The 16,986-nt window shown below is 38.7% G+C and overlaps 1 protein-coding gene across 5 annotated transcripts in view; it reads left to right on the forward strand.

The window, feature by feature from the left end:
• Nucleotides 1-16,986, forward strand: part of itgb3a (integrin beta 3a) — a 56,067-nt gene that overhangs the window by 34,107 nt on the left and 4,974 nt on the right. For 4 of the 5 annotated variants that reach the window (XM_052138766.1, XM_052138767.1, XM_052138769.1 and 1 more), the window contains exons 4-13: nucleotides 72-324; nucleotides 1,152-1,314; nucleotides 1,468-1,629; nucleotides 1,974-2,069; nucleotides 2,187-2,276; nucleotides 5,937-6,071; nucleotides 6,569-6,998; nucleotides 13,765-13,987; nucleotides 15,372-15,469; nucleotides 15,792-15,911. In XM_052138766.1, the coding sequence (XP_051994726.1) occupies nucleotides 72-324; nucleotides 1,152-1,314; nucleotides 1,468-1,629; nucleotides 1,974-2,069; nucleotides 2,187-2,276; nucleotides 5,937-6,071; nucleotides 6,569-6,998; nucleotides 13,765-13,987; nucleotides 15,372-15,469; nucleotides 15,792-15,911 (1,770 nt within the window). The remainder of the gene's footprint in view (nucleotides 1-71; nucleotides 325-1,151; nucleotides 1,315-1,467; nucleotides 1,630-1,973; nucleotides 2,070-2,186; nucleotides 2,277-5,936; nucleotides 6,072-6,568; nucleotides 6,999-13,764; nucleotides 13,988-15,371; nucleotides 15,470-15,791; nucleotides 15,912-16,986) is intronic. The other variant, XM_052138770.1, reaches the window with a different exon arrangement.

Consider the following 16,986-nt stretch of genomic DNA (forward strand, 5'->3'; position numbering starts at 1 on the left):
AGATCACGATTGGCCTACCATTAAAAAAGAAGCCATTTGAAGTCATCTAACACTAACTTACTGTCTTTTAGATGATTCAAAGCATTTCTCCGTCACTGTGAAGCAAGTTGCTGATTACCCAGTGGATCTGTATTACCTAATGGACATGACCAATACCATGAGGGATGACTTGCAAAAGCTTTATGCTCTTGGAAATGATCTTCCACGTGCTCTACGCAGTGTCACCAGTAATCTGCGCATGGGATTTGGAGCTTTTGTAGACAAAACCCTCTCACCTTACATGTATATTTACTCTGAAGAAGTCATCAAGAATCCTTGCCATAAGTAAGCTAAATTTGGTCTTAAAATGTTTACACATTGGCGTGTAAATGCCCTGCTGAAAAGACCTGAATACATGGTCACCTACTTATGCTTTGTACAACATCTGATCCTCAAATCTGATTGGCTAAGCAGTCGTGTTTATATGTAGTATCTACAGTTTTCTTGATCAACCAATTGGAAGTGCCATGATGATTCTGATTGCTGCTAGAATGTTTTCTGTTTTTGGTCTCCATAAGAAGCAACGTAAAAACTACCGAAATGAGTGATCCAGGTGGAGAACAAGTGTTAGTTGGAGTAAAAATTAGTTCTCAATCAGGCTCAACTTTAGCTGTTGTTGGCTGTCATAACAACCCGAAGTAGTTCATTATATCAATGTATATCAATGATATCAATATCGTATCATTAAAAAAGGGAAATAAAAAGCATTGGGACTCATCACATATTTGTATAACTCCCCTTCTGTGTGTTATTTAATTCAATAATTTGTTCAGTGAGCATTTCAGCAGATAACATCTTTATGCCAGAAGGTGGTTAAATAAAAAAATTATATTGCGCTCACAATCAAGTTGGTCTAAACTCTTACATGAATTATATTTTTAAATTAGATTGGATGATGGTGTGCTGGTGTCTCCATTAGGCTTTTTAATTAGATTACACAGCAAAACTTCCTTGGTCAACCAGCTTCACCAGGAAGACAACGGTTGACCAGCTACAGCAGCTGTGTTTTGGAAATTTATGCTGGTCTTTTCAGCAGGGTGAGCACTTGAAAATCAGATCAGCCAACCAATTTAAGAGATTTATGTCTGTCTGCTGTGTTCTGGTTGTTATAGGTCTTCTGAACCTTGCCCTCCACAATTTGGCTATCGTAACATACTGTCTCTGACGGAGCAAGTAGAACGGTTCACAGAGGAAGTTAAGAAACAGAAAGTGTCCAGAAACAGAGATGCGCCAGAAGGTGGATTTGATGCTATCATGCAAGCAGTAGTATGCAAGGTGACACAAACAAGCAGATACAAAGAGAAACTGACAAATATGCATCTATTACACAAATGGGACATTTTGTTATCTAAAAATACACACATTCTCTTGGTTTGTTCTTCTAATTTATGATTTTCCCTCACTCAATCACCTTTCTCTCTCTTCCAGGATAATATTGGATGGAGGCCCGATGCATCTCATTTGCTGGTATTCACAAGTGATGATAGGAGCCATTTGGCTTTGGATGCTAGACTCGCTGGAATCGTCCAGCCCCACGATGGGAAGTGCCACATCAACAAAGACAATGAATATGACATGTCCACTACACTGGTGAGCCCATTTTATTTGGACACTTTTTGATAATTAAGTCACACTTAAAAATGTCAGTTCTCTTAACTTTGCTGAAAAGACCAGCAAAAAAACATCTTATGTGGTGTTTTGGGTGCTGATTCCCCAGCATGGAATGCTGGTGTGCTGGTGTCCACACCAGGATTTTAAACTAGCTTAACTAGCTTTATCAGAAAGACCATGCTGGTCAACAAGCTTCACCAGCTTATTTTTTTAATTTTTTTATTTCAAGACATTCCTATATTTTAAATGTTTCTTAAGTGTCCAAATGCTTTTTTTGATATATTGGCAATATATAGATTTTTGAAAGTGTGTGTGTGTTGTAGGACTACCCTTCACTTGGTCTGATCACAGACAAGATATCTGAAAATAATATCAACCTCATCTTTGCTGTTACCGTCAATATGGTGTCACTATATCGTGTAAGTTCCTATATTTACACACATGTATACTGTATAACACACTTCCATACAGCATGCAAACCTTTGGACAAAGACAACTAAATTTGTGGGACTCTATCACATTTCCTCCATTCTCAGAATTACAGTGAGCTGATTCCTGGCTCTGCGGTCGGAACCCTCTCTAAAGACTCAGGAAATGTTGTTCAACTCATTCTGGACGCTTATGCTGTAAGTCAATTTGTTAGAAATGTATAACCTCTTAGTTGTTGCGAGAACCCAATGTTTATGAGGACTTTATATCTGTCCTGTAATAACCAAATGAAAGCACAATGTCTATTAAAAATGTATATTAACTTAAGGTGTGTTCAAAATGGAATACTAATGTACTGCCTACTGCATACTATTTTATATATATATATACAAAAGTTTGGAATAATGTACAGATTTTGAAATTTGTACTTTTATTCAACAAAGTGGCATTCAGTTGATCACAATGTATAGTCAGGACATTAATAATGTGAAAATGTACTTTCACAATTTGAAGGATTTTCAGAACTTCTTAATCTACTTCAAAGTGTTCTCATCAAACAATACTCCAAGTGCAGCAATGACAGCTTTGCAGATCCTTGGCATTCTAGCTGTCAGTTTGTCCAGATACTCAGACCCAGCTGATCCCACAAAAGCTCAATGGGTTTAAGATCATAACACTAATTTCCAATTATCGGTTGTCCAATGTCTGTGTTTCTTTGTGCACGCTAACCTTTTCTTTTTGTTTTTCTGTTTCAAAAGTGTCTTTTTCTTTGCAATTCTTCCCATAAGGCCTGCACCCCTGAGTCTTCTCTTTACTGTTGTACATCAAACTAGTGTTGAGCGGGTAGAATTCAATGAAGCTGTCATGTGAGGTGTCTATTTCTCAAACTATAGACTCTGATGTACTTATCCTCTTGTTTAGTTGTACATCTGGCCTTACATAACGATGGCAAATACATAAGAATTTGGTAGTGTAAATGGACTGTATGCAATGAATTAGGGCAATTCCAGTGTTATGGATGTGACATTTGCATGGAAAATGTGAATTTTAGATTAAAATAAAAAGTACTCTTTACCAGTATGTCAAACAGTTTATATGTATAATCACAGACCCCTGCAGATGGAAACATTTCAGTATAGACAAGTTTTTTTTAGATATGAAAAGTAGCTTGCGTTACGATTGTTACAAAAATAAACACACGTTTTTGGGAGACCACACACTTTGTAAAACCTCTGTGAATTTAGATTTTAGATTAGATTCAACTTTATTGTCATTGTGTAGAGTACAAGTACAAAGACAACTGGATGCAGAGCTAGAGTTCAGTAGGGTGACAGCCGCATGAAAGAAGCTTCCTCTGAACCTGCTGGTTCGGGTGTGGAGGGACCTGAAACGCCTCCCGGAGGGGAGTGGGGTGAACAGTTTGTGGTTGGGGCGGGAACAGTCTTTGATGATGCTGCGTGGCTTATGCAAGCATCTTTTGCCCTGGATGGCCTCGATGGAGGGGAGTGAGGAACCGGTGATGCATTGGGCAGTTTTCGCCACCCTCTGCAGTGCTTTCCGGTCATGGGCAGAGCAGTTGCTATACCAAACTGTGACACAGTTGGTGAGGATGCTCTCAATGGTGCAACGGTAAAAGTTCACCAGGATCTGAGGAGACAGGTGGACATTCTTGAGTCTCCTCAGAAAGAAGAGATGCTGGTGAGCCTTCTTGATCAGGGTAGAGGTGTTGAGGGTCCAAGAGAGGTCCTCAGAGATGTGGACACCCAGAAACTTGAAGCTGGTGACACGCTCCACGTCAGTCCCGTTGATGAGAATGAGTGTGTGTGTGTGTGCCAGCTTTAGACTTCCTGAAGTCCACAATGAGCTCTTTGGTCTTCTTAGTGTTGAGAGCCAGGTTGTTGTCAGTCCACCAAGATGGTAGGTGCTGGACCTCCTCCCTGTAGGCCGTCTCATCGTTGTTGCTGATGAGACCAATCACCGTAGTGTCGTCTGCAAACTTGACAATGGTGTTAGAGCCGTGTACAGGTGTGCATTCGTAAGTGAAGACGGAGTAAAGGAGAGGGCTCAGCACACATCCCTGTGGTACGCTGGTGTTCAGGGTGATGGTTGAGGAGGTGTGATTATCTAACCTAACAGACTGAGGTCTGTTGGTTAGGAAGTCCAGAATCCAGTTACAGAGGGAGGAATTGATGCCCAGTTCACTGAGTTTGGTGATCAGTTTGGAGGGGAAGATGGTGTTGAATGCTGAACTAAAGTCAATGAACAGCATTCTCACATAGGTGTTTCTATTGTCAAGGTGGGATAGGGCAGAGTGAATTGTAGTAGATATGGCATCCTCTGTGCTCCTGTTCTGACGGTAGGCGAATTGAAGTGGTCCAGTGAGGGTGGTAAGCAGGTCTTGAGATGGGCCAGGACCAGCCTCTCGAAGCACTTCATAATGATGGGGGTGAGTGCAACTGGACAGCTGCTTGGGCTAGTGACAGATTAAATATGTCAGTCCAAACCTCAGTCAGCTGCACAGCACAGGCCCTGAGTACGCGTCCGGGGATACCATCAGGACCAGCAGCCTTGCGTGCATTAATCCTGCTCAGTGCCACACACACATCGGTGCTGCTCAGCTCATCAGGCAAGGAGGTGTCGGTGACAGGGGGGGTGGAGTTAGTAGCTTTGTAGTCTGTGATGGCCTGGATGCCTTGCCATATGCGTCGGGGGTCAGAGTTGTTCTTGAAGTGATCCTCAATCCTTAGCTTGTGGTTGTGCTTGGCCTTTTTGATGCGCATATTCAGGTTAGCCCTGGATGAGCTATAGGCTTGAGCATCACCTGATCTGAATGCAATGTCTTGTGCTTTCAGCAGGAGTTTGACTTCACTGTTCATCCATGGCTTCTGATTAGGGAAAGTGGTAATCCGTTTGAGGGTGGTGACACTGTTGATGTTTGAGTTGATACAGTCCAGAACGGAGGAGACATTTGAGTTGCGAACACTCTCCAGTCAGTGTTTCCAAAATGCTGCTGCTCCAGTCAGCTCCCTCTGGCCACACTTTGACTGTCCTTACTGTTGGTTTCACACGTTTGATGAGTGCTAAATATTTGGGCAGTAGAAACAAAGAGAGGTGATCTGAGTGTCCTAGATGGGGGAGGGGAGCAGCTTTGTATGCATCAGCTATATTTGTGTAGACTTGGTCTAAAATCTTTCCTCCTCTTGTGGGGCATGATACATTTTGATGGAATTTAGGCAGTACAGTGAATAATAAATGCACAATCCAGAAATAATAATAGCAAAACAATTTAGAAGGGTTGGCACTCCTAAGAAAATATAAGAATATATAATATATATTATTTTTATTAATTTTCATTCTCACATAAATGGGGAAATGGCGGCGTTATTGACGTGACAGTTGTGAAAGCAGCACGTACATCATGGGGGGGACCATCCAAATCACTTTCAAATCTGCAGACCAGTTAATGTCAGGACTCTGTGGTGGCCAATTCATATGTGAAAATTATTCCTCATGCTCCCTGAACAACTCTTTCACAATTTTAGCTCGATGAATCTTAGCATTGTCTTCCTGGAATATACCCGTGCTGTCAGGGAAGAAAAAATCCATTGATGGTATAATCTGGTCATTCAGAACATTCTGCTAACTTAATTGTTTTGTTGCATAATGTTGCTGAACCTAGACCTGATCAATTGAAGTAACCCCAGATCATAACACTGCCTCCAGAGGCTGGTACAGTGGGCACTATGCATGGTGCATCCCTTCATGTGCTTCCCTTCTTACCCTGATGCACCGATCACTTTGGAATAGGGCAAATCTGGACTCTGAATCTTTTATCTATATATCCTTTTGCTTTGCAGAGTATAAGATCCAAAGTTGAATTAGAGCTTTTGGGTGTGCCAGATGAGTTATCTCTGTTCATCAATGCAACCTGTCTGGATGGAGTGGTCACCACAGGGGTCCGATCCTGTGCCGGACTCAAGATTGGAGATAAGGTCAGTACCTGATGCATACACTCAAGAAGGCCTTGTTCATACAAATGTAAATAAAAAATGCAAGAGTACAAATTTAAATTGCAACTTCTTAAATTGGGAATGGTGTTGGTTGCAGCATAGTGGGTTAAAGCACAGCTCTAGTAAGCAGAATGTTGCTGGTTCAATTCCCACAGCCACCACCATGTGCTTGAGCAAGCCACTTAACTCCAGGTTGCCCAGGGGGAATTGTCCATGTAATAAGTGCACTGTTGATGCTTGGTGTGTTACAAATGCAAACTCAATTAGCCAGCTATTATGTTAAACTGCACAGACAGTTTTTAAAAATGAATGGCAGTTCCAGGAATTATCCAGTTTTTAAAAACAATATGAGGTTATTTTTTATATGAGCAATTTAAACAATTTAAAGTTTTTTTTGTTTGTTTGTTTTGTTTTTTGTTTGTTTTTGTAATACAAGGAATATATTCTTTACCTTTGCTTTCTATCTTAATCTCTCTCAGGTCTCATTTAGCATTGAGGCAAAACTACACGGTTGTCCCAAAGAAAAGAGTCATACCTTCACTGTGAAACCAATTGGCTTCAAAGATGCACTGCAGGTGACTGTTGACTTTGATTGTGACTGCAACTGTCAGCTGTCCTCTGAACCCAACAGCCCCTCCTGTCACCACGGCAATGGTACCCTTGAGTGTGGCGTGTGCCTGTGCAATCCGGGCAGACTGGGCTCTCGATGCGAGTGCTCTGAGGGGGAATATAACCCAACCCAGCAAGACCGCTGTAGCCCCAACCCAGAGACACCGGTCTGTAGCGGACGGGGAGACTGTGTGTGTGGCCAATGTAGCTGTCGCTCAAGTGATTTTGGGAAGGTTTGGGGGCCATACTGCGAATGTGATGACTTCAATTGCATCCGTTCCAAAGGACAGCTTTGTTCAGGTGAGGTTAATCATGCACACATGCTCAGTATCTTTTTTAGTGACAACAGGATGCAAAAATTTAAACAATTTGGCTTTATCTGTGGCACTATCAAAACTCTATTTCAGTGGTTCCCAAACTTTTTACAGTGGCTTACCGCTTCAAACATTCAACATCCTTTCGCATACCCTCTCTCTAACGCATAGATAAAATTCACACCAAGTCATTGGAAAATGTGTCTGTTTAACACAATTATCTTTGTAAAACAACTTGTTATATTTGTACATGTTTTTACATGTTATATTAATCATATACGTATACTGAACAAATGGCTTACCGATTGAGATGGGAATGCTAGATATGATACAATCTGCATAACTTGAAAATTACCCCCTCATTGCGTCGCTGTATGCAAGAATAGCGTTCGGTTCTGTGCCTGGAATTGCGCATCATTGCAGGTACGGCATTGCCGCATCTGTGCAATTGCGCGGTCAACTCAAGGGGCTTTTTATGTCACATTTTGACACAGGTTGAGCTAATTTGCTGAAAAAACATCATGCAACAATGTAAAAACAGGTCTCTACTTTGCGAGCAAATGTGATTGAAAATTACAGCGTGTGAATATGGAAATTATTTGGTGCTGCTGAATTTCTGACACCTGACATCAAAGCTTATGAACTTATACCATCAGAATCAAAACTCCCTATGCATCTTACCTTAAATACAAATTATGTTTTAAACTGCAGAAAATAAATAAATAAATAAAAAATAAAATCGTGGACGACTGACATGTGCGAGTCTGGTAAAACAGTGAAGTATTTTACTTGCTATCACTTAGCTACGTCACCTAGCACTGGGCTTGGCTGGCGAAAAAAAGATACTTGTGTGACGCATGACGCATGAGTAAATGCATTTTTTAACTGCAAAATATCAGGTTATTTCATTGCATAATTATCTACTACACTAGAGGGCACACAAAATAATTTTTGCCAGTGAGAAATACATGAACTGGGTTTGAATGTTATTTTAGACTGTGATGAAATTGAAAGAACGGTAAATCTCAGAATGTCATTCGCGTACCCACATTGTCACCTCACGTACCCCCAGGTGTACGCGTACTCCAGTTTGGGAAACACTGCTCTATTTGTTTGAGTGTCCTGACCAGTCCGGCACTGCAACATTGGCTCAACCAATAGCATGAGTTTGGAATGGGGCTATCTTTTTGTCCAAATTACCTATGAGCTACCTGGTCTCATAGAATCTCATAACTATACCAACATTTTTGCTAAATGATTTTTATGTGGGTTCTACAATACGTATTATTGCAGTTTACTGGTGAATACTATAGGTTCTATACAACAACAATAGCCGTTTTTCCACCGTGGGCCAGTGCGATCCAGTGCTATCAACTGGTCATCTTGGGCCAATAGCCTTGGACCTTGAGCCGCTAAACCAAAATGTATCTGCATTCCCACCATCGGGCCAATATCCCCACAACATTGCCCTAAAACCCGTCCTTAATACGCCGCCCAGGTGCCAACGTCACAAACCCTCCCATTTCACAAGCAAGGAGTCTAACTAGCTCAACAAAACAAAACTCTGCCTTTGACATTGACCCCGCCTCACCCTGCCATACAAGTTCTGTCAGTGAGACTTAAGCCCCATACACACATGCAGCGACTTTTGATGTCGCTAGTCTCTGTACTGTGAAGTCGACAGTGGGAGTTCCTACTGCTGTCGCTCTGACATTATTTGTGGACTTCACGTCTGGCCATATCTTTTGAAAATATGATAACAGATGAGGCATTTTCAGGGATTGATATTAACGCTTGTCATCTTGTCCGGGACAAGTGGATTTTTGAAGGGGCAAGTAAAAGATAATTTTACTTGCTCGACCGGACAGACGCAGGGAGTTGGACTGACTAGACATTGTTGACTGCTGGACAGGGGTCTGACTGGATGTGGACGACTGCTGGGCAGATGTCTGACTGGATGTAGCGGCCGCTGGACAGAGTTCAGGCCGGACGTTGGCGGCCACTGGACTGGGGTCTGACTGGACATGACAGGCCACTGGATAGGGATCAGACTGGGCAGCAGCTGAAGCGGACTCAGACCCCTACTGGAAAGCGGCAACAGACACTGATATGGGGACCCCTCTCCTCTTCCTCCTCCTCCTCTTGTGGGTGAACCCTCTTGCTGTAATGAACAACGCAATGTCATTTTGCAAAAATAACACCACAGTCGCGCAATTTTTTACATCTGACTGATAAATGGGGGAGTGTCCAGGAAGACTGTTCAGGAAGCCTCTCTGAGTTTTACAGAAATTATTTTACAATTCTTTTGGTGACACTAGAGTGAAAAAAATTATTAAAAAAATACACCTTTTAAAGGAATATTACAAAAGACTAAAAGGATTATTAAAAAAAGAAACGTATTAACGAAAACAGGAAAAACCTATACATTTATTTTCAAACAACATTGCCAAGGGAATATGTTTTGAAACATCTTGAAATTTTCACTTAATTGTACTATTGTGATAGTAGAAAACTATATAAAGATTCCAGTATGTAAGATTCAGAAACCATTGTTATTAATGACACCTGTGGCCGTTAAGTGAACTGCAACCAGCTGCCTGTTGCTCATGCTCACGCTCGTGCATACACTCCATAGGGACTTGAGACAGGGAGCATTGGCCAAAACAGTGACGTAAAGTACAAAGAGGCTGAACGTGATTCACCAGCATCATGCTGACAGATGAGGTAGCATAATTAAAATTACACAGTTATGATTGTTTTACTACAAACTTTGAGACTAAACTAAAACTACTTATCAGCTAACATAGCATACTCATCCACACATACAGCTACATACTACCAAACTATACCAGACGGTTTACTGTTGCACTGCACTGTTATGTTGCACTTTTATATGTTTTGTTTATCATATGTTGTCCTACGATCAAGAAACCAGCGTATTTGCTTAAATTGATCCTGTATAACTGACTTTTAATGTAAAGAGAAGATCATTGAAATTATTTGAAAGTTACAAAGCAATGTAGCTTGCAATTCGATAGCGTATACAGGCAAAATCAAGTTAGCTAAAATTACACAGATCAATCCTTATGGCACTGTATTTCACATGCTTTGCAGTTATGTAAGCTTACCTGTCCAATAAGAAGATTCAGATTCAGCCAATGCGGGGTCGGTTTTGATCCCCAAAACCAAATGAAGGTACCTCCAGGAATCAAATGCCCTTTCGATGTTCACTCTAGTTTTTGCTGGACCACGATCATGAATAGCGGAAGAGAAGCACTGAAGCAAGGCTCTCGGAAGCCTTTTGATTTTCCTTTTGATTTTCCAGGCAAAACCGACCCGCTTCCTTCACATCAGTCTACAGGCTTTAATGGGCAACCTAGGAAGTCTGGGAAGGGCTCATTTTTTATGTTGCGTTACAAGCCGTTCACATTTCATGAAAATTGGTACATACTGCACCTTTAAGGATTGCATTATTGTGAGGATTAGTCATAACTTCTGTTGTTGCCATATACCCAATGATGTTCCTGGATCATTTAGTGCTGCTTCTGGGTATAGCTTCTCAGCTCACCACAGGGTCTGTGTTTCACCATATTAGGTAATGTGATCCACATATAGAGCCAAACAGTGACTCAGACTGACTTAGATAAATAATAGATAAATGCTTTTACATGTTATGGAATGAAGGTCTTCAATTTTGCAAGTCTGTGCACATCACCTATTTAGACTTGCCCATCAGCCTAGAGCCTCAGTCACATTATTCAGTTCAGTTTGTTTCAGGTCAGTGTTGGGGGTAATGTGATAAAAGTAACACACGTTAACAGGTAAAGTAACACAATGTTTTTTTTTATTTTAGACCATAATATATGAGCTACTTTTTAAATAAAGTAACGCGTTGCTTTTGTACACTTCTACTGTCCCTGTATTGCTAGAAATCAGGAGTAAAAGTGTGCAAACTTCGGGGAGGAGATGTAGTGCATGATGGGCATAGTAGTTCTATGGATTGGGAGGCCAAAGAGTTTTTAGCAGAGACGTGTCACTTCTATTTAAATGTATGGCAGAAATTAGAGTGCCCAACCAAGAAGCTCTAGCATCCAACCGTCAATGGATGTAGTAAGGAAGACCAACCTTGCAGGTAAAAGAGCCAATCACCTTTTAGATACAGACATTGCCTGTCAATCAACTCGTTAACGTGTAATGTATGAGGTCAACATTTGGTTGAGTGAAACATGGTTGATTCATGTGTTAATACACACTGCATTAAAAAAGTATACACTTTTAGGCAGAGGGATTATAAGACTAGTCTTCCACTGGACAAAACATGATACACAGGGTGAAATACAGCCGAACTGCTCTGTGTAACAGCTCCATTAACTGGGAGAATGGGATGAGAAAAGACTCTGGATCTGTGGCTCCGAGCAATGTTCAAAATCGATTGTATACCCAGAGAAAATGTCTTAGTTTCTAGATATATTCTACATTTTTGTTTTATAATCAACAAGTAGTTTGATTCATGAAACAAACACTTTTTATTACATTTTGGTATCATTAAAAAGATTCCATTCAAGTTGTATCAAAATGCGCCTTTGAAGTTGTGGCCTCTGTATGCATCGTAGATCAACTCAAAACAAGCTGCACTGAGAAGACTTATGTGAAAAATATGAATTTAATCATCAGACTTATTCCTTGAACATGTTAGCCTGGTATTCCCCACTGAATTGTATCCTGACTTCTAAAGAACATCTCAAGTTGACTCTGGCATTGTCGATGAGCACTTCGTATGATGACATATGATGCAGGTTCAGATGTTGAACTTTGTTGCATTTGTCAGTGGTTATTCATGTTGGCTGCCATGTTGATGGAAAAACAAATTAATTATTATAAATATTACGCAAAGACCTACTTCCTAAGTATCTGTTTGTATACTATGTTGTTTTGACATGAGATTTGTACAGTAGCCAGCATGGCCTGTTATGTCTCTTGTATGCAATGCACAGCTTATTTGTATGGAATGCAAAGCATAGCTGAAAAGAAAGTGTCTGTGAGAAAAAAGTAACACAAAAGTAAAGTAACACTTAACTTTCTATTAACAAATATAAATAATTTAATTAACTACATTAATTTTTTAAGGAGTAACACAATATTCTAACAAGTTACATTTAAATGTAATGTTACCCAACACTGCAGTTGAATGACTTTGCTCAAATCCAGATAATGACATACTAGTTTGTTAAAAAGCTAAACATGTGGTATATGTAAAGTATACAGTGGCCAAAAATATATAAAATAAAAACTACCGCTTTAAGTACACTTTACAATGCATGAATTTCTTAGCATTAGATGTAAAATATTAAACCAAGTGGCATCTGCAAATAAATGATGCTAACTTCACTTTTCTTTGCCATTTATCACGAACTTATCACCAACTAGTTTCAAGGCTTTTTTAATGACATCATCCTTTAAAGCCAATGCCCAAGTTTTAAAAGTGCCCCTTTTTGTCTAGTTTTTAAAATATGCAGTATAGCTATTATTTTTTTATCATTTGAAAACTAACAAACTTCTTTTGGTGAGATAGTTTGCTTGAAAAGTGTTTGTGCTATATTTCTGTAAAATAATTGCCAATTAAAATAATGCAAATGTAAAAACATTCATATGTTTAAATGTCTAAATACCGCTATATAACTGTGTGTGTATTTGAGCGCATCCACATAGGAATCACATACTGCATTGTGAAAATGGGTTTCTTAGACAATAGCTCATTATCTTAGATATCCTTGAGTTGGTGTCTGTGTGTGTGTGTGTGTGTGTGTGTGTGTGTGTGTGTGTGTGTGTGTGTGTGTGTGTGTGTGTGTGTGTGTGTAAACTACATTAAACCAGTATAAGTACACTACCGTTCAAAAGTCACTTACTCATTCTCTATTATAATTTTTTCTCTCTCCACATTTTAGGATGAGAGTAAAGTTGTCACAACTATGGAATAACAGAAATGGAAATATGGGAATTATGTTGTGAAAAAAAAAAATCCAAAATAAATCAAATCTGTGTTATATTTTAGCATCTTCAAAGTAGTCACCCTTTGCCTAGAATGTGCAGACATGTACTCTTGACATTTTCTCAAACAACTTCTTGAGGAATCACCCTGGAATGCTTTTTAAACAGTATTGAAGGAGTTCCCATCTATGCTGGGCACTACTTGGCTGCTTTTCTTAATTATTCGGTCCAAGCCAACCATTTCAAAAACATAATTTTTTAAAATAAAATTTTAGTTTTGTAATTAAATTAATATTTTGGCAATTATATTTTTGTCTACAAAATTAATTTCACACATTTAAGTATACGCCTTCAGATCAAAAGGTTTTTAAGATCATGAGAAACATTTCAGTCAAGTGACCCCAAACTATTGAATGGTAGTGTAAGTGTACCACCTGGGTATATATTAAACAAACACAAAGTTGACACAAACACACACAAGAAGGCAAACCAGTCTGAGAACATCTGATGATGCACTGCTGTACTCCTCCTGCTGTAAGGATTTTGGAAATCTCCTCTGATGTATTGAGTGTTGAAACTAATGTGTTGACTTGTGAAATATGTTGATGTTTTACTGTAAAGCTTGGTGCTCCAATAACAAACATTAAGCAATTAAGTAACATCATATTATATGATGGTAATCTTCATGATATCCTTGAGCAATGTAATCAGATTATTTTGGCAGGCTAATAAAAGGTAATGTTTGTGTATGTTATGTCCATTAGGTAATGGTGAGTGCAACTGTGGGTCCTGTCAGTGTAACCCTGGGTGGGACGGTGAGAGCTGTGACTGCTCGACCCGCACAGACAACTGTATGGGGAGTGGAGGGATGCTTTGTAGTGGGCGTGGCCACTGTGTTTGTGGTGTCTGTGAGTGCACTCAGCCAGGAGCCTATGGATTAACCTGCGAGAAGTGCCCCACCTGCCCTGATGCTTGTACCATCAAAAAGTGAGTTTCACAGTGTATGTATATCGGCAGGTTTTGCTTTGTTCTGCTGATTTCTAATAATTAACAAAATATGTGTTTTTAGGTTTTGATAGATATGATAGATGTGGGAGAGAAACAGTTCAAAATGTAAGTCCTTTTTTACTCTAAATCTCCACTTTCACTTTCAGATGTGAAAGAGAAACTAAACAGTCACCACATGTGTCTTCAAGATGTAAACGTGAAAGTCGAGATTTAGAGTTAAAAATGACATTACATTGTATGGATTATAAACTGAGATATTCTTCTAAAAATCTTAATTTGTGTTCATCATAAGAAAGAAAGTCATACAGATCTGGGATGGCATGAGGGAGAGTAAATTATGAGAGAATTAAAATTTTTGGGTGAACTATCCCTTTAAGCCCAAGAAATAAAATATCAAAATGACTTTGAACTCCGTAATTAAAAACATGTTCATCATAGGAGAGCTGTAATCAAGTAATGGTTTTGTGTGAATTACATTTTTTATGTATTTTTGAATAACTCATATAATTGACCCAATATACACTCAGTTGTCACTTTATTGAACACACTTTTCAGATGCTGAAACAACTTACATTTTTAGCAATGTCAAAGTCTATTTTATTACCCAAAAATAATATTTATTTACCATTTGGATGTTTGGTTTAAACAACAGTTGAAATTCACAGATGTGTGATTGACTTATTAGATTTTTGCTTTGAAGAAATAAAATTCTGTCATCAATACATAAGGGGATGTTAGATATCTTTTTCCCATACAATGAAAGTGAATGGTTACTGTGACAGTTACTCTGCCTAGTACAGTTGTGCTCAAAAGTTTGCATACCCTTGGAGAAATATGTAAGATTTTTAAAGAAAATATGAGTTAGCAGGCAAAACACATTTCTTTTATTTCTTATGGGATTCATATTCCACTGTAGGTTATAACAGAATGATGGCACATTCATAAAACAAAACATGGCAACAAAGAAAAAAAATTAAATGACCCATGTTCAAAAGTCTGCATACCCTTAGTTCCTAATACTGTGTATGTTTTTTTTTTATTTTTTATATTATTGTTTTTTAAAGAATCACTATTAGTGGATGCCATGGCAGTCAGCTAATCTTCCAGGGGACCAAAAATGACATACTTCACATAATATTACATACACTTAATTGCATATACATTAAATGATATTACCATACTGTACCTCAATATATACATATACATATATATATACATATACATATATATATATATACATTTCATTTCATCAGTTTTCATGAGATTCAGCCAGGTGTACATATATACAAATCTATACACAAGATTGATTTCTTTTCATCCATTTATGCAAGTTGGATTTATGTGGGTCTGTGTGTATCTGCAGGGAGTGTGTCGAGTGTAAGCACTATAAGAGAGGGGATCTGTATGAGAAGAACTGTAATCACATCTGTAGAGACGATATTTTGCCAGTGGATGAGCTTGGTAATCTCAAATCTCAAACCAGAACACCTACAACATATATCACCAACATCCAACCAACCACAATAGGGTATAAATTCCAATGAAGAGTACTGGATTCCATATGCTTCAAAATGCAATTTATGTGTGCAGCAGAATACATCTCCAAGTCACAGACACAATATATAAATTGAAGCTACATTAAATAGCTACAATATTATTTCCATTATAATGACATTATTTACCACAATTTCAATTAATGTTAACCTCAAGTTCTTACTGTCAAGCAAGGATTTTGTTTGGTTGTTTCACTTTTGAAGTTGATTTTAACCTCTGTTCTCTCCAGTCTTTCATGAAAAGAATGCAGTGAACTGCAGCTACAAGGATGAGAACGACTGTGTTCAGAACTTCCAGTATTATGAAGATGCCAGTGGAAAATCCTTCCTCTATCTTGTTAAAGAGCCAGGTGAGAGGAGAGGGGGGACAGAGAGAGACATAATGTGACATGTAGTTGCCAAACATTTCACTTGATGCAAGATCTTATTGAGCAGTTTGATTAACCTAAAACTCACACACAAACACAATATAGGACTGGGTAATTTAAGGAAAAATTTAAATCATGATTTTATAAAAATATTTTGGGTGATAATTAAGCAAATTCACACGAACAAGCGTGCGTTATGGCCCTACATCAGTATTGCTGTGATTCGGCCACAGGTAATCACAGCAGTGCTGATTTAGGGCTATATAGCACGATTGCAAGTGTGATATTGCTTATATACAACAGTTCAATGAACAAGTACATTTAAAAAATGAGGAACGGTATTAAAATGAGTACGGCCATAAAAATGCATTTGTGCATGGAACTACTTTATTATACGGCGAATCAGAATCTGACATTGCTGGTTCAAACCAAATAATGCATCCAAGACTTTGTTAGTAATTCAAAAATGTAACTTCAGAAATAGTATCACGACTTGTTAAAAAATAAAAATAAAAAAAATACATGAAAGAGACACTTATACAGTAACTCTTAACAGATCTGCGCTACTCTTACACTTTAGTTTAGAACAGCACGAACACAAGCGGAGTGATACACACAGTGAAGCGTCAGAGTGCTGATGGTGTTAGACCATCAGTGCTCATGAAACGTCTCTCGTCCAATCAGATTCGAGGACCGTAACAAACTGTTGTAAATTAGTTATTATACCAATTTACACATTTACATGCAAAAGTGATTTAAAATCTGGACATTTTCAAAATTCAAAGTAAAGGTATGCCTTTCACACACTTTTTAACAGTCATGCATGTACATTGCTATGGAAAATTGAACATAATAAGCATTTGATTTAATTCTGAAGCACCCCTCTCCATTGTACATATATTCCAATTTCACATTTTGTTCCATAGACTAAATACAACTACTAGATATACTGTAAATGCATTGTGAGCTCAGATGATACTAATAGCTATTGTAATTAATTAAATCCTAAGGCTTCTCTCTCAATGTTTGCTAGCAGCAGAACAAACGCTAGTAGCAA

Source organism: Xyrauchen texanus, chromosome 12 (assembly GCF_025860055.1).
Source record: "Xyrauchen texanus isolate HMW12.3.18 chromosome 12, RBS_HiC_50CHRs, whole genome shotgun sequence".
NCBI classification, from domain to species: Eukaryota; Metazoa; Chordata; class Actinopteri; order Cypriniformes; family Catostomidae; genus Xyrauchen; species Xyrauchen texanus.